The 26692-nt window shown below is 40.2% G+C and overlaps 1 protein-coding gene across 6 annotated transcripts in view; it reads left to right on the top strand.

Moving 5' to 3' along the window:
- Positions 1-26085, top strand: part of APP (amyloid beta precursor protein) — a 253740-nt gene extending 227655 nt beyond the window's left edge. For 3 of the 6 annotated variants that reach the window (XM_014859018.3, XM_014859014.3, XM_014859016.3), the window contains 4 exons: positions 7263-7316; positions 13099-13199; positions 15956-16102; positions 25127-26085. In XM_014859018.3, coding sequence (XP_014714504.3) covers positions 7263-7316; positions 13099-13199; positions 15956-16102; positions 25127-25228 — 404 coding nt within the window. In that variant the 3' untranslated portion in view covers positions 25229-26085. The remainder of the gene's footprint in view (positions 1-7262; positions 7317-13098; positions 13200-15955; positions 16103-25126) is intronic. The other 3 variants (XM_014859017.3, XM_014859015.3, XM_014859019.3) reach the window with 1 other exon arrangement.
- Positions 26086-26692: the final 607 nt, after the last annotated feature.

Here is a 26692-nt window from a genome sequence, read left to right as displayed (position 1 = left end):
AGAAACTTTCAAATAATATCTGCTTAGGAGAGAGCATCTTTTAGTTCTTTTATTTTGTAACATTTTTACATGTTTAGAAGTATAAAATTTTGAACATAGGCACACCTAGATGTCTCGATCTTACCATGTTTTTCAAGAACACAACAGGATTTTACCTGCGATTTTTCTTTGTAAAGTGGCCGATTTTGATGATGGTAATGCTTGTAATATGGATATTTGTAGTATGGATACCTCAAAATGCAATCAGTATACTCCTCGGACTGAAATTAAGTCCAGTGTTAGACTAAAGTGCACTGGAGAAGCTTTCATTTAAAGAACCATTGCAGAAAATCTTTATATAGACTGTTCCATACAGTGAGTAATCACCCCAGATTTGTTTCATTAATTTCAAAATGGGCGTCTAATAGTAAAACTACCAGATACAAACAACAGTGTTATTAATGATATGAAAATAATTAAGACTTTATAAAAATAATTCTTACAGAGAGGATAAAAATTTAGAGTGCTGGCTGTGTCATTTTTTTATAGGTAGGTACATTTTGGGCATTTAAAATGCTCACTACTCAGTCTCTAGGGAGAATTGCTTGTGAGAAATGTCCAATCTCATTTTGTAAGTTGAGTGCACACAAGATTTCCTCATTTCCTTGAGGACGTTAGGTTGTTTAATTGAGGGAGAAATAGGTAGCATGTCTGAAGTCTAACAAACTGTCTTTGGTAGAAAATTACAGTCCTTAATACCTTTTATACCAAATAATGTTAAATGTGTAATTTACCATTTATGTCCAAGTCTTAACCTTTTTATGAAAAAATTTTAAACCTCTATTTTTATTAAAAAATTACCTCAGCCTTTGAGAATTTATTCCTCTGCAATGAGATTCTAAAATAATAATTTAAAAGAATTTCCTACCAATTTCTCATAATTTAAGGCCTTTTCACATATCTTTCAATGATATAGTTTCTATAAATAGAATGTTCCCATTTAATATTTAACATTTTTTATTGGTTTTGGAGATGTCGGATGAAAGATACTTGAGAGCTCACCTAAATCATTTTTATGAATACACAGGCAAATAGTAGAAACTAGAAATGATTATTTATTTTTGGTAAAGTTTATGGAAAGAGATTTAGAAAGCCAAGATAAGCTAAATTAGCAGCAGAGTAAAATTAATTTATACAAAAATTACTGTGTGTTTGTGGTAAAACTTATTATTTGTCTTAAATGTTGTGAATCCTTTTAAAATGTGGACTGTACAGAGTTTAACGGAGGTGGAAGACACTCAAACTCTGTTTATCTTAACTCTTCAAATTTAGTGAATACACTGAAATGCACTGAGCTTGGTGCCACCCAGCACAATATGGAATAGCAAAACATTATATATCGTCCTAGAAGGTGTTGCATTTTCTGAATTTCAAATTTTCCCTTTACTTTCTCACTCTATCAGAGCTTAACTGCTCTATATATGAATATCAGCCTGCATGTTTCCTTGGTGTCTTTAATGAGGTAAATTTAACTTTGCATTTATCATGTTAGTGGTATAAATAATACAACAGTTAAATAAATCTGCTTTTATATGCCTTAAGCATTTTATCTTGAATTTATATGTATTCATATGTACATATATGATCTCCATTAAAAATTATATGCATTCTATTAAGCATGCTGCTTATATTAAAAATTTTTAAATAGTAGCCAAACTGATCCATTTAGGATCCATTTAGGAAAAAAAGATGGAAGTATACTGAATGCTTCTTTTAAGTAGAAATATAGGAAGGAGCTATGTCCCCAGAACAGCTTCCTGAAACCCAAACCCTGATGCCGTCGTCAACACATCCACTGTCTCCTGGTCTTCTGCCCCTTAACAATCCCCCCAAATCAAAAAAGAGGCAAAGATGTCTTGGTCCAAGTTAGGAGGCAAACTGATTCCCCCACTCCTCTCCCCCACCCCTGCCTCTCGCCAAATAATGCAAAGAAAAAAGACTGGATTAACTATACTGGGTTTCCCAAAGTGATCAGTTTTGGAAGGCCAAGAACAAAACAGTTGAGAGGTCCCTCAGAACAGCAGTGACTAAACACCTCTGCTCAGGAGTGGACTCCAAGAGTGGCCTGTGACCATTGGGCTCAGATTCCTAACAGCCCCTACTGTAGCATCAGCCCTGGGAGACAGTCTGCACATCCTTGGGCATTCGTGAGTATGTGTGCATGCGCGCTCATGCACACACCCCGCCCAGACCCTTGCCAAGATGCCCAGTTGGGCAAAGTCCTTGACTGAGTGCCTCTGGACCCCTGACCAAGATACAGTTCTCATATTACCTAGGCCTCATCAGAAGAGCTGGTATTCTTGTTAAATAAAGATCTGTTATTGATAAGGAGCAAAATCTTATATCAAAGTGTTGGAGGCCATCATATTTAAGATCTCAGAGTTTGAGTTCTGGTTCTCACCATTATCAGACCCAACACCCCTTTTATAACATATTGAAAAGCCTCCTTAATAGTGAATCTTAAAATAAAATGGACTGACAAAGTTTAGGGGGGGAATCAATCTCATGGATGTAATTTATAATAAGTGTTTCAACGTGGAAGGGTCCAGGCTCGACGACTACTGGAAACAATGGCATGGTCAGGCATCATCCTGTACGGATGTGACAAATACAAATGCAGACTGATAACAGGCTGATTCCATGATTCAGGTTCTATGAGCAGCAGTGAAGGATTTAATAATATAGGGAATAACTCTTGGGAAAGCTCTAAAAAAACTATCTTCTCTCAGTTTACCCAGTGGTGAGCTCCTGGAAGATTCAGGTTACAGTAAGAACTATGCAAAAATGTTTTGTGTTTATATATAAAACTGAGTTCGGTTCTGCACTCACATAATCATGAATACATGAATGTCCAGCAGGAATTTAGGAAATCATGTAGGGTGCAGGACAATTTTTATTTGTGTGGGATTGCCCTGTGCACAGCATCTAGCATCCTCAGTCCCCATCTACTAAAAGTCAATAGTGTCCTCCCTCCCCTTCCAGTCATAGTGACAACCAGAAACACCTTCACATTCCCCACCATCCCATAGGATAGTGCGACCCCACACTCCTGAATGATGTGGATCAGAGTTTATATCCCAGCTCTGCTGTGTTTTGTGGGCAAGTTACAGAGCCTCTCTGTTTCCTAGTCTGTAAAATAGAGTTGATAATAATTCCTAATGCAAAGATAGAAGTGAGCATTAAATGAGATGGCAAGTAAAGCTCTTAGCACCACAACTTAGTAAATGTTTAGTAGTAGCTTTTTTTTTTTTTAACAGAACCAGGATTTTATTAGAGAGGTTCCACCAGCTTGTCTCAAGGAGAATCATCCTATGGCCCAAACAGAATATCCTTAAAATTAATGAATATAACAAACCAAATAATGATACAGTTGTAAAATCTTACCCTTTCTCCTCTCCCCAGAGCCTTGTTCCTTTTTAACCTTACAGACATGAACTCACACACAGAGCTATTGAAAATACCTAAAATTCTCAGGATTTCCTTTCATTGTTCATGCAATCCTTATCATTAGAGCTTCAAACGTTTACCAGAAATTTGTTGTTCTTAAGAACAATCAGTCAAGTCCAGAGAGAGGTCAGATGTTCAGGCATTTTTTAAATTTATATTGAAAAAATAAGCATATCACAAACAATTTTCCAATATTTTAGGCTCTTCCATCAATGACGATTTGCCTTAAGGGATTTTTATCCTGTGGTTTTTTTCGATCCACAAAACCTAACTGGCGAAACTCAAGTGAAGCTGTTGTTTATAAAACTGTTGTTCTCATGGATCGTGAAATCATCTGGCTGAAAGCATTTGTGTTAATAGCATTTGTGTGTGTTCTGCTTTTTCATGACTGTCTGAGCAGGCCAGCCATGAAGATGGAATGCAGTGGCCACCAGGAAGCCTTTGTGGCCAACACTCAGCTTCTTTGTCTATAATACATGTATAAAAACCATAATATTCTTAAAGAGGTGCAACAGCTCTTGTAAGACTGGATGTATATAATTGCAAAGTGAAGTTGCCCTCTGGTCTATTTTTAATTAGCCATAAAACTTGCAAACCAGTCCTTTTTAGGACTCTCTTATCTCTGTAAAACTGGTTTCCTGCTGATTCCACCTTTGGCCTGGTGGAGGGGTTGTGCTAGGCAGCATTTAGCTTAGAATTGGTCTATTACAGGGAATGCCAGAACTAACAAACTCAAAAGTGCCAGAATTTGGATCATTTCTGTTTCTCTCCTCTTGTAGGAAAGGACTTGATCCAAAGCTACTGAAGGCAGGGGAAGAATAGTCCATTTCTGCTAGAATTTTATTTTAACTCTTCCAGATGATCTGTTTCGTATTTTTGATTTACTAAACAGCCAGTGTAAAATGTTTTGAACTCTATGTTGAAGTTACCTTCTGGTTCAATGAGTAATAGTCCATTTGAAAAATTAGAAAGTATTTGCGGCGGATTGGGAAATAATGCACTACTTTTCCTGTTGATGTGCGTTCTTTTTTTGCTATGATGTCATGGTAGTCTTCTAAAAATATTTATTGATGTCTGCTCACTGAACACAAGAGTTACTTTTTTCTTTTACTATTAATTCATGCTGAATCAGCTTCAAACTGTTAAAGCGCTCTACGGTTTAAGTCACTAAAACTATTATCGTTTTATTTTCTTAAAAAATAGAAACAGGGGCCGGCTCCGTGGCCGAGTGGTTAAGTTCGCGCGCTCTGCTGCGGCGACCCAGGGTTCGGATCCTGGGCGTGGACATGGCACCACTCGTCAGGCCACGTTGAGGCGGCGTCCCACATCCCACAACTAGAAGGACCTGCAACTAGGATATACAACTGTCTACAGGGGTTTTGGGGGAGATAAAGCAGAAAAAAAAAGTAGAAACGGTTTTATTCCTATTTTCAAGTAATACACGCACATTGGGGGGAAAAAAGACGGAGAAATTTATAGAAACAATCTCCTCGCCTGGAAATAACTAACGATAGTTTTTCGTGATAATATTTCTCAGACTTTTTTCCAGGCACATTTGATGCTTTTCAGTATTCCCTTAAGTAATTGTGGAATAGTACTTGATCATTTGTAAGGTTCTTTTGCATATGTGTGCACATTTGAGCCTTGGAAAAATCTTGTGTACTTGTGACAAAACTAAGGATCAGAAAGAATGTGGCTTGCCCAAGATCAGAGAGAAAATAAGTGGTGACGTTAAAGCGGATCCTGAGACTGACGACCAGCTCTTCAGCCTGCATTTAAAGCACGGATCCCGCTGCTTCCCTCTGAGTCAAATATGGTTTTTGATGATTGAACCATTGATGGACGGAATCACCAATTAAAGTGACTTTTTTGCTCTGTGAGTGTGCCTTGGTATGTTCTTGGCTTCCACTGAAGTACCATTTGGGGCCCTTCTGAGGAAAATCTCAAAAAGTACCGTTAACTCCATTTTACAAGGACTGAGAAAGTCCCTCTCGGTAGATTGTCACAGATGGGGGAAAAAATGAAAGAGAGAGAAACTGTATTGTTCAAATGTATTTGTGAGTGGCAGAAGGAAGTGTGTCTTAATCTAATATTAGAGATGGGTCATCCTCACAGCAGTAGTTGTTATAAAGTATTTAATAAATGCAGTTTTATAGTATTTGGGAGGTTCTGAAACAGGTTTTAAAAATTTTTGGTTCCTCACTGCAATTAGAAGATGCAGATATTATTATTTCTGTTTTACATATGAAGAAACAGCCTCAGAAGTGGTCCTTTGCCTACAGTCACTGACATCTTAAATGTTGGGTTTAGATGCCTCCACAGCCCCTTCTTCTCCACTATGCTGCCAGTCTCTGCATGATAAAGGACCAAACCACGCTTCTCTTTTGATGCATCACAATGTCTTAGTCTTCTCAGAAACATTATTTTCTCATATTTTGAAGACTTGGCTTGCTGCCACTTTCTTCCCCCTCACTGTTCCTGCCAACGTGTGGCATTCAGAATCATTTTGGTCTTATAATCCCACCTTTGAATGCCTGGGCCATATGCTATAAGCTGTATGGTCTTACTGAAATTGCTGATCCAAAAGCCATCCCATCGCACACACCTTGTCTTCCCATCCACACCTTCGCTCACTTTCCTAACCTTCTCACCTTTGTATTTCCCAGGCCTTACCAAAGGGGCTTCTCTCCTCCCTCAGCTTTATTTGCCCCTTCTCCATTTATTAATCCTAAAAGCTTTGTTTCTCTCCCTTGCCTGTTTCTTCAAAGACCAGTGTCAAGTTGAAGTTAATATTTTCTGATAATCAGAAGCACTTTGGAAATACCAACTCATGGTGGAATTACCAAACAGTGGTGGGCATGTTTGTGTTACCCGCTCTGGTTTTCTGGGTCCAACCCAGAATACTCACAGATGAAAAACTGTGAAAATCCACAAATATGAAAGGAAATATCTGCATTTGATACATCACAACTGTATGTCATCTATTCAGTAGAAACCAGCCTTTGAAAATAGAAAAAGAGGGGCCAGCCCAGTGACATAGTGGTTGGGTTCATGCACTCTGCTTTGGTGGCATGGGGTTTGCCAGTTCACATCCTGGGTGTGGACCTGCACACTGCTCATCACCCACGCTGTGGCAGCATCCCACATATAAAATAGAAGAAGAGTGGCACAGATGTCAGCTCAGCGAAAATCTTCCTCAAGCGATAAGAAAGAGAGAGAGACTTCTGGTTTACCTTTCTTACCCTCAAACTGGGAACAATTTGATTCACTACATGGCAGATTTGAAACTTTCCTCTCCTGATAAATCCATATCTGCATTTCCCCTGGGGATTTAATGGAGTCTTTTTGTAGTTAATTAACTGTAAAATAAGATAACATTGGACAGTTGTAAAAGGAGATATCTTTAAGATTTTCCACTGGGCTGGATATAATATATTTTATTTCTAATCAAAAGCCAAGAAACTATCTCTAAACTCACTGAGAGGAAAATCCACACTCCCATCCCCTCTTCTTTGATGTTGCTGCGTTTCCTGGTGAGTGCTTTTATTAGAAAACCAAGGAGTCGGCTTGGCGCATCAGCAGAGATAAGCCTTTTGAAGTGGTACCCCTTTCGTTCCTTGGTGCTCAGGATTAACTCACTGTGGGTCTTTTCTAGCTGCTCCGTTTTGATAACTTGTGTATTGCACATGCTTTTTCCTGCTCTGTGTTCAGGAGCCGCGACTCACCATCTCGATTTGTCTTGTTTGCTTTCTGTGTATCTTGCTTCCTGTGCCCAGTCGAGCCTGTTGACGCCCGCCCTGCTGCCGACCGAGGACTGACCACTCGACCAGGTATAACCCGGTTACTCCTACCTCTCAGCATCTTGCGCTTGAGCTTGAGCAGACGCCATCCTCTTTCTTCATTATTAGCCTCTCTAGATTGCAAACATTGGGAAAGGATTTGAAATGACCATGGAAACCAAACTTTCTAAAATTCCCCTTTGCTTTTCCTTGCACTTCATTTCCCAAGTTCTTAATCTTTTTTTTTTTTTTTTTCCTTTCTGAGCTTTCCTTTTGAAACAATCCACCCGAGCCCTTCCAACTTTTGGTTTTTTCTTTTTCTTTTTTAGTGAAGAGGTCTGTATAGAGCCTGTCTGTCCTCAAAAATGGAAACCCACACAGATGCAGACTCTATCTGGTGGTGACTTAGTTACTGCTATGAACATCTCATCTTTCCTTTCTTGTTTGCTGTCTGGATGCCTTCTTTTCTAGCTGACTGGGCTCAAACTTCAGTCACTTCCCCAAGTAGACGTACCTTCCTAAGAATATCAGAATTGGAATCTCTCTAGAGCCCAGAAATATTTACATTTTCTCTTTTCTGGGTTGTATATACTTTTTCTCCATGAGTGGCTAATATGACACAACAGATGTACATGCATAATTTTGCATACAAGTCCTCTATTTTTTATACTACTTAAAATTCCCATTAACCCTGAAATAGGCACTTTTTTTTGGTACTGTTTTCCAAGCATTAAGAAGAAATGAGTTTTGAATTGACAAATCTGTATATTCTGGGGAGATTTTACTCCCAACAGTGCATCCCTTCCCTTATTTATTTTCTTCTTTATCCTCATAATGTCCCCGTGCAGTAATCAAGGAACAGAGAGTGGACCTCGTTAGAAGATGTTAACACATGGAGGTCGACCTCTGCTCCCTGGTTCAGGTACAGTCGGCAGTGGGGCCAGGAGAAGACCCTGCCCCTCCCCCCGCCTGTGCAGGCTCAGGTCACATCTGCCTCCAAACACAGTCCTTGAAGAGAACGCAGTCTGCCCTGTGGCATTTTCATGCCTCTGCACTGTGATTAACAGGCCAGCAGGGACAGTGCAGTGACATGTCTTGACAGGCGATCTCATTGATTTCATGAATCTCTTTCTGTAGGGCTCTTCAGAGGAACTTAAATTGTAGTAAGTTAGACACAGTTTCATCTTTCCTAATGTCTTCCTTATTGCCAGTGTCACACTAGTGAATTTCAAGGAGCCAGCAGTTGGCATCCCCGTCTTGCTCAGCTGACTGGTCGGGCCCCAGGCTGAGGATCAGTCAGTTCCATTCTAGCTGCAACCAAGACCAGCTCAGGTTGATCCTTTGGCCTTTTTTCATGGTGCTTCCTCCTTTGTTTTTAAAGGAAGAGATACATTTCATCTACAAGCCTAAAATGTGAATTAGAAGCACTCATGCAACCAATTTTATTAAGTTCCTACGCTGGACACGCTGGGCTGATATGTTCCTATCGAAATATCCAGGAAGGGGTGACACTGCCAAAGTTGATTTTTTTTCCTTTTTTAAAAAAAATTTAACATGAAAGGGACTTTTCCATATATTCCCAAAAATAATATGTTTTAAGGGAAGAGCTACAGAATAGTTAGAGATATTATATAGATGTGAAGAAACCATCTAAAGTCTTTGTTGTAACAATAGCAATATTGCATTTTGATATTTCACAAAGGTCTATGCCCTAAATGCTGTGGAGGGTCGAAAGAAATAAATGATAAGGTCCTTGCTCTCAGGAGCTTCAAGTGGAATAGAAGGAACACAACAAACACACTTTGCGTATTTAGAAAGATGAGATGTAATTAGAAAGGAGAGAAATACAAAGTACGCCAAAGGTAAACCAGGATGTCTGTGATGTGAGCAGATGGGACACTAACAGCGCTTGCTGGAAGTGAGCTTGGAGAAAGGTTTTGAAAGATTTGAGTCACAGTCATTGGCATAAAAGAGGGGAACAAGTCTATACAGATGAGAGAATGGCCTAGACCAAGCTTCCTTTCTTATACTCTGTAAGGCTTGGGTTCCCCAATAGAAGAAGGCCATAAATGGGAAAGAATGCTCAGATATGAAGTGAGAAAGAGTCTAGCTAAGGTGTATTTATGAATAGCTGTATTTACTGGACATGGATTAAAACATATATGCTCTATATTTTTGTGCTTGTAGTGAGTCTGTCAAGCATTTGGACGAATTTCCTCTCAATGTTTTATAGCATTAGTTTTTATTCTTCCGTCATCACACTTTGTGAAACTACATGCTTGAGTCTAATGTGCCCAATAATATCTTTAGACTTTCCAAACTTAGAAACCCTTCCCAGGATTGTCCTATCATGTCATTCAATTGATGGCATTGTTTTTGAATAATCACTGTTGTCACTGTGAGACTAGTAAAGAAAGGGTTTTTGTATAATCACGACTGAGGAAAATGACCTCTCTTTATCTTTCATATCTGAAATACCAGGGCACTGTAACTTCTAGAACATAGTGTCAAGTAGGGAACACAGTAGTGTCAGTGGTGATTTCTGGGCATACTGACCATTACAGCTACTCTCCTGGCTTATTTCCAGGGAAAAATAGACACTGAAGGACAGGTTATATCATTTGACCAAAATGAATAAGAAAAATACGTTAGCAGGCTCTTCACAAGGGTGGAAAGCCACGCTTTACGCTATAATTTATTACCACTCTTCTCCAGTTCTAATAAAGGAAACTAGGTTCTTGACCCCAAGCCATGTAAGAGGTTTCATGAAGGACGTGCCCCTCTCCTCCCTCAAGTGAACAACAGACTGTCCTCACCGTGACTAGAGAAAGGAGTCACACCAGGGCTTGGGATGAATCAGCACAACTCAGAAAACATGTCTGATGAGCCTATAAACGAGGTCCCTGCAATTTATGTAAATCTCCCCTTCTAATTTCATTGCATGCAATATCAGCTTATTATCGATGATGTTTCCATATGTGCAAGCTTATTTTTCTTCCCTTTTACTGAGATTTGCTTAATGTATTGCAAGTCTCTTCACTAAATGGCGATATGTACTATACAAAAATGAACTAGCAAATGCTCTTTCTGCTGAGAGTCTTGTAAACTATTAAGCTATGATTAATTATCTGTTGTTCTGACTTGTTACATGAATATGAATTTTTTTGAGCATCAAAAGTACTCTCCATCTCCTCTCAGAAGTAACGTGAGCGTTTAAAATTTTGAGAGGAGACCTCATTCTTTACTTATCTTTTGATGTAATTATTTGGTCCCACAAACCTAAAAGAAAAGACTGTTGAAGAGAGTTTTCTTAAATCTCAGAAATGTGATTTTACTATTGCGTTGCTGGATCCTGATGACAGAAAAAGGGTGAGGTATAAGGAAATCACTGTGGTTCTTCAAGGATCTCAGATTTTAGAGGGCTTGTAGGAAGGAAAAAACAACCAATGAGAAATACAAGAACATAGTGTCACAGCCCAACAAAAATTAGTGTCAGGGAGAGTAGAGGTCAGAATGAGGTGAAACTTAGAAAATGCTAATAATTTTAAAGCTCTCTGGATGGGGTTAGGGGTCAGAGGTCCGTCAATAGCTTTTTGTGTCTATATCAAAGAGAATGGTCTTCTGATAAAAGGAAATTAAAGCCCAAGATAGCTTAAGTTGAGAAAAGAAGGTGCTAGCCCCTTGTATTAGTTATCTATTGCTATGTGACAAATAATCCCATAACTTAGCAACTTAAAGCAACAAGCATTTATTTTCTTATAATTACTGTTAGGCTCAGGATTTCAGGCGTGGTTTAGCTGAGAGCTCCTGGCTCAGGTCTCTCGTGAGGTTGCAGTTTAAGACATCTGAAGGCTTGAAGCTCAATGGCTGGTGGGTCTGTTTCCAAGATCGCTCACTCACATGGCTGTTGGCAGGAGACCTCAGCACCTCACCATGTGAACCTTTTTATAGGGCTGCTTGTATGTCCTCACAACATGGCGGCTGGCTTTCCCCAGACCGGGTGATCCAACAGGGAGAATAAGAAGAAAGCTGCAATGCCTTTTATGACCTAGTCTCAGAAGTCATACACCGTCACTTTCTCCACATTCTATTCATTAGAAACGAGTGATGACATCCAGTCCACACTTAAGGAGGGGGATTAAGCCACCTTCTTGAAGGGAGAGATATTAACAAATTTGTGGATATATTTTCAATCTATGACACATCTATACCCAAGTCCAAATCTATGTGACCCAGACAAATCGTAGGCTAAGAGAACTTGAGGGTAAAATCATAGAACCACTCTCCGTGATCTTGGTGGAACTCTGGAGAACAGAAGAGCTGGAAAGATATGGATAAGACAAAGCAGAAAGGAGAAAAGATAGCTGGACAAACTGCAAGCCAGTGTAGATTGACATTGATCTTTGGTCCATTTTCGAATATGTTATTAAATGGAAGCTTTGAGAACAATTGGACAAGGAATGAGTGAGATGTCACAACCAGCATGGGTTCCCTAGGCCTCGTCAAATGATCCTCCCTTTCTTTTGGTATCAGCTGTGCTGTTAGATGGGCACATCATATACTGTGGCCATTGTACTTTTCCGTTTCAGCTAGGTATGTGACAAGTTTCACAGCGCCTTGTAGACCAGACTGTAAGGGTGACTAGGCGAAAAGCAAGAAATTAGGTCCCGTGGGAGCTGAAGGAATTGGTCATATGCAACTGGAGGAAGAGAAGACTCATCAGGGATGTGATTCCTCTCCTTGGGTATCTGATCTGTTCGAGGCTGTAATGCGGAAGAGAGCTAGGCGTGTTCTGTGAGGAACAGACTCAAAGAGTAGAAGTTAAAGGGAAGCTGATTTAGGCTTAAGAAAGGCCCTTGTAGGCAAAGCTGTCTGAAAATGGAGGCAAACTGACACGTCCCTCTCTGTTCAGTCGGGAGCTGAGAGTTTGCCCCTGAGTGGGAACACCACAGAGGAGATGATTTCAAAAGCCCCGCTCATCCCCAAATTCTGACTTTGGCTATTTAATGGCTACAACATGGAAACTGACATTTATACTTGATACTTTCATTTTTTTGTTCTAAACATAACTTTGCATTTTATGTTTAAGCTTCAAATTATTATTTGAAAAATGAAATTCATTATAACAATGAGTGGAAGGATCATATGTCTAGAGAAGGGAGAGTTAGTAAGTTATAAATTCTGTTAGTCACAAAGTTTTTTCAAAATTTATAGACTGCAGCTCTTTCTTCAGCAGATGAACCAATTACGTTCTGTATCTATAACTAAATCACGCAACTGAATAAATGATACAATTTTTACAATGCTTCACTGCATAGAGACACGATCATAATTTATCTGTAATTGAAACAAAGCCCAAAAGTAGCGCTTTTGCTTTACCAGGTAATTAATGCTCATTTTAAAGCCTTTTATTATTTTTTTCTGAAGGAATGAGAGTGCGTGAAAAAAAGACAATAAGCTGAACAATAAGCCCCTAAACTAAGCCAGCATATTCTAGAAACAAATCCTTGCCAACCTCCCAACTAGCATTTAACTTCTGTTTTGCCCTATTTAAAAAAAAAAAAAATTATAGCATGTGTGTAAGGCAGTAGAAGCCTTAACTTCAGATTTCTTTACACTTTAATTTCTTTTTGTTTAAAATAGGTAATGGTTAAGGATTTAAATACAGGGTGTCATTTTTCTTGAAGAAAGTCATTAATCTATTTTCCTCTAACTTCAGGCCTAGAAAGTGCTTTTTGGTAGCCTTTGTGTTGGAATGGTATTGTTTACAGATAAAACGAATTGACTGTCCTGTGTATTTTAATTATGGTGTAATGCTTATGGTATAATGCAGGTTCAGGGTTGACAAATATCAAGACGGAAGAGATCTCTGAGGTGAAGATGGATGCGGAGTTCCGACATGATTCAGGATATGAAGTTCATCATCAAAAATTGGTACGTAAAATAATTTACCTCTTCCTGCCGCTCTGTTTGTCAAATGACCTATTAACTCTGTTCATCCTGTGCCAGAAGTCCAGTTAAGGGAAAGAGAAAAACAAAAATAAAACACTTGCCCATTGGATCGTCATGAAAACAGGAAGAAAAGAAAAAGAGGGTCTTTACGTGGTATAGATGTAGTAGTTCTTTATGTCTAGAAGGCAGCTGAGCGCGCGCAGGGATTAGAGTAAAATTAATTTGTATTATAATATCCATTTTAATTAACTTCCACTCTATTTTCTAGGAAAATAGCTTTATAATAGGTTTATTTGAAGGAACAAAATCTCAAATGAACACGTGCAAACACTACTTGGTTTCACAGAAGCCTTTTCATGGTTATTCACTTAAGTTGACATTTGTAACTATCTCCCTGTGCTGCTTCATCTCTCCCTCTCGCCCTCCTTCCTGTCCCTTCCCCAGATCCCACATTTTAAGTTCTCCAGCAAGAGGAGGATCTTTGGGTCTCTACCAGTGGGTGGAAGCAGGAGGTGAGCAAGACCCCATGCTGTTCCGAGCAGTGTTGTTCATTGAAAGGCTTTTGGCAAGGAAGACAGCAGCTTCCTTTTCGGATGAAATCACCCTTTTTTTTTCTTTTCCAAATGTTAGAATTGGAGTAAATCAAAAAGCATCCATCTCTTGTGCAGGCAGCTCTAGTAGTTAGATAAAATCCTTTCCCAAAAGCTTCAGATAAATCAAATCCTGCATTATGTTAGGGTTCCTTCCCTCTTATCAGTAAGCACAGGAAAGGGGTTAAATTAATAAAAAGGCAAATTTATTGCACATTCAGTAGTGAACAAAAATGGTAATAAAATTCTTATAGCAATAATAATACTTGAGAAGCAATCGCTCTCAGGCACTTATTTTGTGTGTGTGTGTGTGTGTGTTTACTCTTTTTCAAGGGGAGAATGTCTTTCCAATATTCATAAATAAAATTTATGAATCCAAGTATTAAACTCCAAAAGAAATACTGGTATTGTGTATGCCTCTTTTCACTCTAAATAATAGGAGCAAATCTAAACTGACTTGAGGTTCAGATTTTCATTTGAACTCCCAGGATCTTTTGGTAATAACACAGTTAGCTTTTTGAAGGATGGTTTTCATTGGCAAGTTAATCCAGTATCAGTTATTATAGAATCAGGAGCGCTCTTAATCTGGCTGATGCTGAAGAGGTTAAAAAAAAACCTGGGGGAACCACTGAAGAGTTGGGAGCTAGTGGGGCGTAAAGCTGAAGATTAATGTGTGGATTTGCATTTTCTGGTGCCTGTGTCATAAAAGCCCATCTCTGCAATTACGCTAACTCCTGTAATGTGACAGTGACTAATGGCGGCAGCCGAAATTAAGAGAATCAGTTCCCTCTACTGAACTAGTTGATAAGATAATGTCCTATAATTAGTGCAATGAATATTGCAAAATTACAGTATTTTCTTAAAGACATAGCAAGATGTCCAGACTTGGCATTTGTTCCTGATTACCTCACGCTTGTATCATTAGCTAATTAATGGTTTGCTTTTTATAAATATGTTGAGTTAGCATATTTGTTTGGAAAGGGGAATAATTATGAACAGTTTCTAATTTTGTTGTATATATGCTATGAGTAAAACTCTTTTAGAAATTTGCTTTATTTGCCATATTTTTGTTGCCTTTTCAGATTGCTAGGATGTTAGTTTTAGCTGTGATGCAGGTCATTTTAGTATTTTGAGATTATATTAAAAGAATTATTTAAGGAGCTATTTTCATTAGCTTATATAACAAATATGGTGTGTGTTTAGTAGTAACTAGCCAGATGATCTGGCCTAGGATCATCTCCGTACATAACATAAAGATGATAAAAGTTGCCTTATGCTTTTATAATTCCATTTAAAGGGTAGATAAAGTTGAAAAATAATGACTTGCTTTTATAAACAATATGAAGGATTGTACTGCAATAAATTTATCATGTTGAGTAGATTTCTTCTTTACAGTGTTCTCCAGATTTTTTTTATGTTAAATCCAAATAAATAAGAATAAAACAACATTTTGGGTTGGATTCTAGTAATCCAAGTATGTAGTGTGTCTGGAGAAAACATGTTAAGAAAGCATGAGTTATGTGTGGCTGTTAAGATTCTTGTTGCCTCTGCTTCTTCCTTTGAAATAACTGTATTTTAAGCATTATGCTTCTCATAGTTAATTCGTGTCCTACTGAATTTTTGCAGCTAAAAGTAGGTAACAAGATGTCTTGTTTCTTCTGTTTAACTCCTTTGTTTCAGAATGCTTATTCCTATGTATTAATGTCCCTCTAAGAAAATTAGGACATCTGTGGGTTTGAAAAGCACCTGAGGCATAATTGTCGTGGATGTGACCTCCTTTCATAGTCCGTGCCTTTACAGCTTTTGATAGATCCAAGAGCTACCGTCCCACCTCTCACCAAATGTTCCACCTGCCAGAGGCTTTCAGGTCCCTCTTGGCTTCTGTTTTGCCTTTCTAGTGACATGTAGGGGGCAGTAGACTTCCTAGAACTGGGGAAGCCACATGTCATGCATCATTCTATAGACTACAAACGTCCTTCTTAGTAAGGAGAATGTTTGATTTTTTTTTTCAAGTATACCACCAAATAATGGAGTGACCAACAACTCAAACTTTAAGCATAAGATATATATGAATAGACTGAAACCTTTCACATACCTCATCCAAATGTTGCCGGCAATTACAGTCCTTTTTCTTGATTTGTTTTCAAGGTGTTCTTTGCAGAAGATGTGGGTTCAAACAAAGGTGCAATCATTGGACTCATGGTGGGCGGTGTTGTCATAGCAACAGTGATTGTCATCACCTTGGTGATGCTGAAGAAGAAACAGTACACGTCCATCCATCATGGGGTGGTGGAGGTAGGTAAACTTGGCTGCATGTCTGCAAGTGGGAGTTAAAGAAAGACTACAGGGGAAATTTTGCTTGGCATTAGACTAAGAATCATCCAAGTATCTCTTCTTTGAAAAAAAAATCACATTCCTGCATGATGCTCAAGTTGTAGTTCTTTCCTTGCTTTGGTTTTCATTCATTCTGACTTACAAGTACTGTGATCAAGGCATTGGGGTTGTATGCTGCTGCCTCAACTTCTTACAATGTGTATTGAAATATCAAAATAATACTAATGATAATGCCTGGCTTAAAGATATCATGATTACCCTCAAACATTTAAAAGAAAAGAGAAAAGCAACAGCAGAAGTTAAAAAATGAGAAAGGAAGTGGAAGGATACATTTTCAAAAAGAAAAAAACATAAACACATTTGTTCCTGGATTTTTTGTTTTTGTCTTAAATAGTCTGACTTCTAACTAAAACCAGGTAATAGTAAGTAATACTGATTTTGAGTAAAGAGTCTTCTCTTTCAAGCTCTGTAGAAGATCACATTATACCAAACACCCGGGCAAACAGACAAGGTTATTTGAGATGGTCATCCTGTTGCCTGCACATCCACCTGAGATATCTTTGTTTCAAGCTGTTACTGCAGTCGCACTGAAGGCGAAGAGAAGACCCACAAAGTGACAATCACAATTTTTGCACAATTATGCTTCCCTGAGACTTTCTCCCCACAGGCCAGTATGTGACTAACATGAATGCGTACAGCACGGAAGTCGTCGGTTAGACCAACAAAATAGAATGGTTGCAAGGTTCAAATATGACTTCTTAAACCCTTTATGATGCATTTTAAATAGTATGATACAAAATAATGAAAAGTAAAGTAAAATTTACCGAAAATTCTTTTTATGCATTTAAAATGCCGGTTTGGGTGGGGGAAACCTTATAGGATATGTAAATTTTTAGGAAACTGTTACAGAAAGTGAATTAACGTATCTTGAACTGAAAGAGATCTCATGATCAATCAAGTGGATCTTCTCATTTTTCTAGATGAGAAAACAGATCCAGACAGAAGTGTTTGCCCAATGTCAAACTAAGTGAGGCAAAGGTCAAAGTACAGATTTCCCCACATCCTATGCGTTGCTTTTTCCATCAGAGAAAAGTCCAGATATTTCCAGTGAGCTAAACTTCTCACCAACCCCAAGGAAATGTGCTCCAAACCAGTCTTGATTATGGAAGAGCAAGGACAGTTTAAATAAATTCCATGTGTGGTGAAGCCAGAAACCTCATTTTGTTCAGCACTTAAAATCTCCAGGAGCTGCTGATGGAAATGGGCATCATTTGAGTCCTGTTTCTCCTGTCCGTACTAGTGTGGATGTGCTAAAGGGCAGTGAAAGGAGTGGACCCAGGAAACAGGTAGCAAGGTGGAAAAGAACTGAGTGAGTGACAAACTAGTGGGTGAGCACATGACATAAGCAATGACAACATCATCCAGTTTGGGGTGTTGCTCTTTTCATAATGGTATTTCTGAGCTTGTGTCCTTTGAGACAGTGTAAGTTGTGTTATTATTAGCATCAGTTTATCTCATTTCTGTTCAAAATTATTTTTTTTCATTTTAATTCCATGTTTGGGCAAATGTGTTTTCATACTTGAATAATTCAAAAGCCCGTTTTAATTTCTTTAATATAATTATATGTTTTAATTGCCTTGCACTGATAGCTTCCTTTTTATCAGTTAAAGTATCTGGGTGGGGCCAAAGAGCCTATATTGGCTTGCTCGGACTGCCGTAACAGGGCCACAGACTGAGTGGTTTAAACAACAGAAATTTGTTTCCACACAGTTCTGGAGCACGGACGTCTGAGATCAGGGTGTCGGCAGGTTTGGTTTCTTCCGAGGCCTCTCTCCTTGGCTCGTGGATGGCCTCCCTGTGTCTTCACATTGCTTTCCCTCTGTGCATGTCTGTGTCCTTATCTCCTCTGGGAAGGACACCAGTATTATTAGATTAGGGTCTACCCTAATGACCTCATTTAACCTTAATTACCTCTTTAAAGACCCTGTCTCCAAATACAGTCCTATTGTGAGCTACTAGGGGTTAGGACTACGTCAATTTTTGGAGGACACAGTTCAGCCTTAACAGAGCCCAGTGATGGTGGCAGAAAACAGGGGTCTCTTACAGGGACTCTGCCATGGTTGTGCGTGAGACTTACAGGAACTTAGTTAAAAGGGCACAGCCCCAGGTCCCACCCCAGACTTAGGGAAACAGAATTTTTAAACAGGAGGCTGGGAATCTGAGTGTTGAAAATTTTCCCCACTGAAAAGTGCATTCAGGTTTGAGAATCACTGATGTATGATATTATTACTTCTTCATTTTAGTTGTCTGTCTAAGCAAACCTTAGGGAGTAGAAAATATCTCTTGTCTCCAAGAAAACTAGTTGCCTTTTAAGCCCGCTTACAGCTGCTTGGGTTCAATGTTTCTTTTGGTTAGTTACCAAGAAAAGTCTCCTTGGATTTGGAATGTCAGAAAAGTTGACACTTTAACACAGATCCTGAGAAAAAGAAATTAATTTTTAAGCCAGGAGACATTCTTAAAGGAGCAAAATTTGAAGAAGGGCAGTTAGTTATTCAACTCTTGCTGTTCATTTTGCTCGCTACTTGAAAACATCTAGAAACCTCCCCAGAGTGACTGCCCACCTAGTTTTGTGTTTCTTTTCTTTATTTCCTCTAACTTGCTTCTTCCTTAAGGTAAGGATATTGTGGAAAGCCTGGAAACCATCCCTTTTTCCCTCTCGAAGCCTTCCTTTCTCTCCATTCCATAAGCAACCCTTTGTCGAGTTCTGTGCTAAGCTGTGGACAGGAGCGTGGGAACAGAACTTCATCCAAGGCGCTGTTCACCATCCCTGCCCTCAGGAAGGTTATAGTCCAGCTGAGATGGTAGGATTTGGACACAATTTGCTGTAACCCAGGCTAGGCACCTAAGCTATCTCACCTGGCCTGGGTGAGAGAGAGCGCTGTGGGGTTTCAGAGCACGCAGAGTCTACACTGTATGAAGTGATGCGCCTGTGAATGCTCTCTGCCTGTCCTAGCAGGCTCTCTCACACTCGAGTACATGGAAATAGGTGTGTTTCCAGCTCTGGTTAACCTGCTTCATTAATGAGTAACCCTACTTCACTAAAAACAAAAACGAGTAAATGAGTATTTCCAGTTGGACTGGCCTAAGTCTGTCAGGACAGAATACAGTCATACTTCACGCCACCAATACATGAAGAAGAAATCACAAGGAAAGCATTAATCTCCAGGAAATCTCTCATTCTTAGAGTGAAAGATCCTTGCAGAAGACCGCAGAGATTTGGAAATGAAAACAAGTATAGTATTTTTATTAATAGAGTTGTTACCAGGTGGAATGAGCAGTTAGTAGGTTTTGTTTCTTAAAAATAAGCAGTAAATATTGATTTAATGATTTGCTTAGCCCTGGGGCTGGAGATTCATTCTGTAAGCCATTAGCCACACTGTCATTAGAAGATGACTAAGCTTTACAGTCATGCGCCACTTGACAATGTTTTAGTCAACAACCGACCACATATACAGTGGTGCCCGTAAGATTAGTTCCATATAATGTAGGTGTGTAGTAGGCTATACCATCTAGGTTTGTGTAAGTACTGTGGGGGAGGAAGAAATTTTCCTCTTCCCTTCTAGGTTCTTCTGGCTCGTCTAAGAATTAAATTGACATGAGACAGATCCACAGGAGAAAAACAAAAATTTAATAACGTGCATACATGGGAGAAACCCAGGAAAATCAAGTAACTTGTCAAAATGGCCAAAGCCCTCACCTTACGTACCATCCTCAGCTAAAGACAAAAGATGCTGGGGGTGGGGAGAGTCAAGGACTTCAAAGGGAAGGGAGGCAATTCACAGGTAAGTGAAAAGGAGCAAATATTGGGAAAACAAGTATTTGTTTGGCCACATAGACCCAGAAGAACATAGAGAGCAGCCGAACAAACAGGCTTTTCTAGGTTCTTCCTTGTCTACCACTAGCTCATGTTATGCTAAGGTGGTAGCTCCCTTCCTGAGACAGATTTCTTAATCTGAATTCTTTTAGGCAGTTAAGCGGGCAGAAACAAAAACTTTCTTGAGTCTTTTGTTTCTTAAAAATAATCAGCCTAAAATAATCCTCATGTTAGAGAGACACATTTTGGGGTGGCACATTTTGTTCCCCTTCAGTACACTCTATGATATTTGCACAACGACAAAGTCACCTAATTACGCATTTCTCAGAACATATCCCCGTCATTAAGCGACATATGTCGTTAAGTGACACGTGGCTGTATTTATGCCTCAAGCAGTGACATGATATCCCTTTATACTGCTTCCCAAATGTGCCCACCATCTCTGGTGGCCGAGGATCCTAGCATCACTGAATGGTCCACCACTGCTCCTGCTTTACCGTGGTCCTGCACATCCCCACTGATCCCAGGCCCTGTTTAGTAGCAGATGGGCCTTTTCTACGCTCATAGCCATTGACATCAGATATTTGAAAATAAACATTCTAGCTCTTTCCACTATTCTCTTTATTGTAGGGCATAAATAAATTTTCCTGTCACAGATCTGATAACTAGAACATCAGAAGTCTCCCCACCCCAAGTCATTTCATTAATGATCTAAATAAGAAGAGAGTTGCTTATTTAGTTTTTTGTGGAGTTGTGGCATATGGCTTTTCCTGACGACTGTGCCATCATACTGGTGACGTTAGAAGAATATATCCTTAGAGGTACTTTCTTCCTGGCAAGCAGTTGACCCACCAGGACAGAGGCATCGAGCAACCACTAACGCGGGTGTTCGAGAGCAGTCAGAGGGAATGGTCGGGTTACATAGGAAGCAAAGGGAAGAAGAAGGGAGGATGGACTCAAAATCAGCTTGTGGCTCCAGGCAAACAGCAGGAAGGGAAATTGGAAGGTCAAAGGAAAGCAGCAAAGATGGTTACGAAAGGATAGCAAAGGAGTTTCAGAGCCTGCCTGAAGAATTACTTGTTGTAGGCAATAAACATAACTGAACTACTTATGAAAACAGGGAATTATAGGGGCCGGTCTGGTGGAGTAGGAGGAGAACATTAGCCAGAGTACTCAAAAGTTCCACTCAAAGCTGCGTTAGGACGAGGCAGACCAGGCTCCTGAGGCTCCGCTCTTCACACTGCGCATCAGTGTCGGTAGCCAGTTGAAGCTAAGCTGCAGTGCGGTACGGTACAGGGAGCCCCGGGGTCCTTCATGGAGACACAGCGCACCGTGAAGACTCCACATGAGTTATAGCTCCCATCTAATCGAAAAAGTCTGGAGAAGGAATATTCCGAGGCTGTGTGTGTGTCTGTTTTCACCTCAGCAAGTGAGAGATGTCCCTGCCTGATGGGCACATGGGCATTGTCTCTGACTTCATCGTTCTATCGTTCCTTCCAGAACAAGCACCACTGGCTTCGACTTCCCCCGACTCTGTTTTACTGGAAATAACAGTGAGGTGTTTGTGCAGAGGCCCTGTCTGCACAGGGTCACAGTGAGGTGGCCTTCACATGGTGGCCCACACCAGTGCTGCCACTTAGCCGTGAGTGACAGGTCACTGAGCCCCGCTGGAAGGGAAGGCTCCCTCCCACCCAGTGCTCTTCCTTTAGTGGTAGGTTTCTCCATGGATGTGACTATTCATTGTTTCGTTTTTAGCTTTCGATGGGTTGGGGATAAAAAGATACAATCCAGACTACTTGGGTGCCATTTTGTTAAGATAATCCGCTCTCCTGTAGCTCCTGACCCTCTGAGGTCTCCAGGCCGCCCCACTGCAGGAATGGGGAAGTGTGAGCTGCCCTCCCAGCGGCAAAGGTACTGAGAGTTAGCAAGTACAAAAGAGGCCAAGAAAAGACAGGAAGGTTAGACGCTTGGCGTGAATACCAGCCTCTGAGCTTCGCATTTCTGACAGGCCTGTCTTAAGCTTTTGGCTTTGGCCTTTCAAGAGGAGAGAAACTGTTAAATTGCCAGGTGTTCCCCTGTCCTTGATGAATGCAGATAATTGTTGACAGCCAGTGTGAGGGCTGATGTGTGCCCTGGAGGAGATACAAGTATAATATTCCAACCATCAAGCAGCTGTGTGGTTTTCTCTACATCCAGAAACATAGCTTTGTGCTTGATGTTAGCAAGACATTTTTTTTAACCTTGACATCTTTGAAATTTCAGTCAAGAGGTGGTACAGGGGCCGGCCCCATGGCCAAGTGGTTAAAGTTCCCCATGCTCCACTTCAGCTGCCCAGGTTTGCAGGTTCAGATCCTGGGTGCAGACCTGCTCCACTCATCAGCCATGCTGTGGCAGCATCCCACATACGAAGTAGAGACAGATTGGCACAGGCATTAGCTCAGGGCTAATCTTCCTCAAGCAAAAAGAAAAAAGAAGAGGATTGGCAATGGATGTTAGCTCAGGGCAAATCTTCCTCACCAAAAAAAAAAAGTGGCGCAGGGCAAAAAGATGCCCCAGTTTGAATGGCAGACTGCCTCAGACAGGCTGTTTCCCAGCAAGCGGATTTGGAGAGTGGATGAAATCTCTCATTATTGATGCTAATCTTTAATGATGGTGTTTTAACTTACAAAGTCTGTGGCTAATTACACAACTGCCAATTAAAGCAAGATGACCTCATTTGTTGACAATAGAGTAGAGCAAACGAAGAGGAGGGGAGGGGAAAGACATCTGTGGTTCTTTCCATAGGGACAGTGACGCTGAGCGTCCGTTTGAGCGATGTCCTCTGAGTACTGACTCTTGGTGAGAGCTTGTTGGTGGCTTTGTTCTAAGGAGAGATGCACAGGCTTGTGAGCGGATGAATCTGAGGACTCGCTTCAAGAACGCAGGCGGCTCTGACAAGACGGTGGAGTGGGAATGATGTATGGATGGGAACTTAAGAAGCAGGGCACATAACGAACATATGAGGGAGCTGTGCATCTTCCTAATCCAGCTGCCTTGGGATTGACCACGGTGGTTATTCCATTTCATACGCAGACTGAAGGCAGTCCATCAGTCCACGAGATGGGGTCTTGCAGAATGACCATGGGGGAGCCAGATTGTATCGACAAATTTTTCTCCCAGTTCTATTGAGATATAATTGACACATAACATGGTGTTAAAGTGTACAACATGATGATTCAATATATGTATATATTGTGAAATTATCACCACAATAAGTTTAGTTAACATCCATCGATTCACATAGTTACAATTTTTTGTTCTTGTGATGAGAACTTTGAGACCTATTTTCTTAGCAACTTTCAAATATACAATACAGTATTGTTAACTATGGTCACCATGCTGTACATTACATCCCCAGGACTTATTTATTTTATAACTGGAAGTTTGTAACCTTTGACCCCCTTCTCCCATTTCACCCATCCCCAACCCCCCACCTCTAGCAACCACCAATCTGTTCTCTGTATCTATGAGTTTGGGGGTTTTTTAGATTCCACATATAATTAATATCATAAAGTATTTGCCTTTTGCTGTCTAATTTTTTTCACTTAACACTGTTCTCAAGTTCCATGAGTGTTGTCACAAATGACAGAATTTTAGTTTACTGAGAACCCTCCATATTGTTTTCCATCGTGACTGCACCAATCTTTTAGTCTGAATTACTGATTAGCCAGTGTGGTGTAGTCATGGCGTATCAAGCTCTCTCCCTAGACCTGGTGTCTTAGCACCAACACACCTGCTCGCTGGGGTTTTTCCTTCATTGGTTTCAGGGCACCACTGCAGTGAGATAGCTGTGTAGGGTCAGAACCATACCAGACTGGCTGTGTCACGGGGACAAGCTGCATAAGAAGCTGAATGTCGCTTTTCAACACTCAGCAGTGGGGAACGGGCCTGCAGTATTTTCCTGGAAATGATGTGGGGAGCCCAGCTTTATCATGTGTAGAATAGAAAATAACGCTTTGAAGGAAAACCCATCTTCTGCACAGTACGGCCTAACTTTTCTATGGAAAACATGCCACTTCATTCTGATTCAATTTGTGTCGATTCTCTTCACCTTCCAGTGTTTTTACAGAAATTTTTTTTGACAAACAAAATGAAGCTTTGATTCATTCAGCAAAGAGTTAAATACTTCCTCTCTTCTGTGCACTGTGGGAGGTACAGCAGATGTACTAGAAACCTGAACAGCCACTCCCCACATGATAGGGATTAACTTACCTTGCAGAGAGGAAATGCTCCACACAGCTCGGTCCTGACAGTGACACTGCTTGGGGGGCCAGGGGGTAGGGGGTGAGGGGGGTGAGGGGGGGCGGGATACATTTACAACTGCTGGCCTGATCTTAGAGATGAAGCACCGTATCAGCAGCTAGGAGCTGTTCTCAACCCTTTACCAGGACGTATTTCTATAGTATCTCTGTTCAGTTTTAAAGAAAAGAAGATCATCTAGAATCTAGAATGGCATGTCCTTGCTGTGTTTTTCCTTTTCCCCTAAATAATAACCCCTTTAATATACATATATCATTGTTTTAGTTAAAAGATTTTCAGACCTCGCTTAAATATATTAAATTTAGTGTAAACAGGAACAAATTCAAATAAGCCTGCAAAGATAACTCAATAATCCAGATCTGAGGGTCACCCAGTATACTTTGCTGAATCTCTCTTCATGATACTCCTGGATTTTTTCCCTAGCTTACCATCACAGTTTAAAATAAAACAGTCCTCCGTCATGGCTTTGTGTCCTTTATTGAACCAACGGGGAAGAAAAAAAAATTTATCACACTAGGTATATCCAGTTACTGTTAAATTCGGGAAGCAACCAGTGAGCGCTTTGCAAGCCCAGTCAGCACGTCAAGGTTTTAAGCGCCACCTGGTGGCTAGATGGAACATCTGCGTGCCTGGTGGACACAGGCGGTCTGCTCTGAGATGTCAAAGTGGGGAAGAAAGGAGAAAAGATAGTGGGTGTTCTGCAATCTTGGTGAAAGAAGAGTACTGTGCACCTTATCTTTTTGTTGCTTCTCCATGTGCGCTCTTAAAAGGTTTAGTTTTTAAACTCAGTTTTCCTCATCCTTGCTTTTCAGGTTGACGCCGCTGTGACCCCAGAGGAGCGCCACCTCTCCAAGATGCAACAGAACGGCTATGAAAATCCAACTTACAAGTTCTTTGAGCAGATGCAGAACTAGACTACCGCCGCAGCAGCCTCTGAAGTTGGACAGCAAAACCATTGCTTCACTACCCATCGGTGTTCATTTATAGAATAACGTGGAAAGAAACCCTTCTCTTTTATTATTTACTCATTATCGCCTTTGACAGCTGTGCTGTAACACAAGTAGATGCCTGAACTTGAATTAATATACAAATCAATAATGTATTCTCTCTCTTTACATTTTGGTCTACACTACGTTATTAATGGGTTTTGTGTCCTGTAAAGAATTTAGCTGTATCAAACTAGTGCATGAATAGATTCTCTCCTGATTATTTATCACGTAGCCCCTTAGCCAGTTGTATATTATTCTTGTGGTTTGTGACCCAATTAAATCCTACTTGAAATATGCTTTAAGAATCGATGGGGATGCTTCGTGTGAATGTGGGAGTTTTAACTGCTTCTCTTGCCTAAATATTCTTTTCCTGATCACTATGCATTTTAAAGTTAAACGTTTTTTAAGTATTCCAAATGATTTAGAGGATTTTTTTCCCATGATTGCATTTTACTGTACAGATTGCTGCTTCTGCTCTCTTTGTGATATAGGAAGTATGAGGATACACGTTTATTTCTTCGTGCCTGTTTTATGTGCACACGTTAGGCATTGAGAATTGAAAATTTTTTTGTCCATGTATCTTCAGATCTTTGATAAAGAAAAGAATCCCTGTTCATTGTAAGCACTTTTATTGGTGGGAGGGTTGGGGGGGTGCTCTGCTGGTCTCAAATTACCAAGAATTCTCCAAAAAATTTTTTTTGCAGGGTGATTGTACAGAATCGTTGCTTATGACCATGATAGCTTTCTACACTGTATTACATAAATAAATTAAATAAAATGAACCTGGGCAAGAGTTTTCTTTGAAAGATGACCATGGACATTGAATATTCAAAGTACTTTGGGGCGGGGAAAAAGATCCAGTTTCCTTTAAGCAGTCTAAAACCTTTTGTTTATGATACCCAAAGAAGGTGAAGGGTGAAGAGGCAAAACCAGGGGATGGAGAGGCATGCCTGGACAAACCCTTCTTTAAGATTTGACTTCGGTTTGTATAAAATGATGTTTTCATGTAAATAAATACATTCCTGGAGGAGCGCCATTGTACTGGTGTGAATGATTGCATGGTAACCACCTTTTGCTTATTTAGTCATCTAAACGCTACTGAGATGCCTTCTCATGGTGGGCATCTACAACTGTTGTGTCTTAGCTGCACGTCTATGTAGGAAGTTAGGGCCCACATGCCTCTCACTGCTAGTAAAATACTTCACAACCTCCTTCACGATTTTACTCAGTCCAAAGTATTTTGCTGCCATATCTTGGTCCTCAAGTTTGTCCCTGTCATAGTCCGTCCAGGCTGCTATGACAAAATACCACAGATTCCGTAGCTTAAAAACAACAGAAATTTATTTTTCGCAGTTCTGGAGACTGGTCAGATGAGGGCTCTTTCAGGTC

This window comes from Equus asinus, chromosome 18 (assembly GCF_041296235.1).
Source record: "Equus asinus isolate D_3611 breed Donkey chromosome 18, EquAss-T2T_v2, whole genome shotgun sequence".
In the NCBI taxonomy this organism is placed as follows: domain Eukaryota; kingdom Metazoa; phylum Chordata; class Mammalia; order Perissodactyla; family Equidae; genus Equus; species Equus asinus.
The sequence above is the reverse complement of the archived record's forward strand: the minus strand, read 5'-3'. Positions and strand labels throughout refer to the sequence as shown.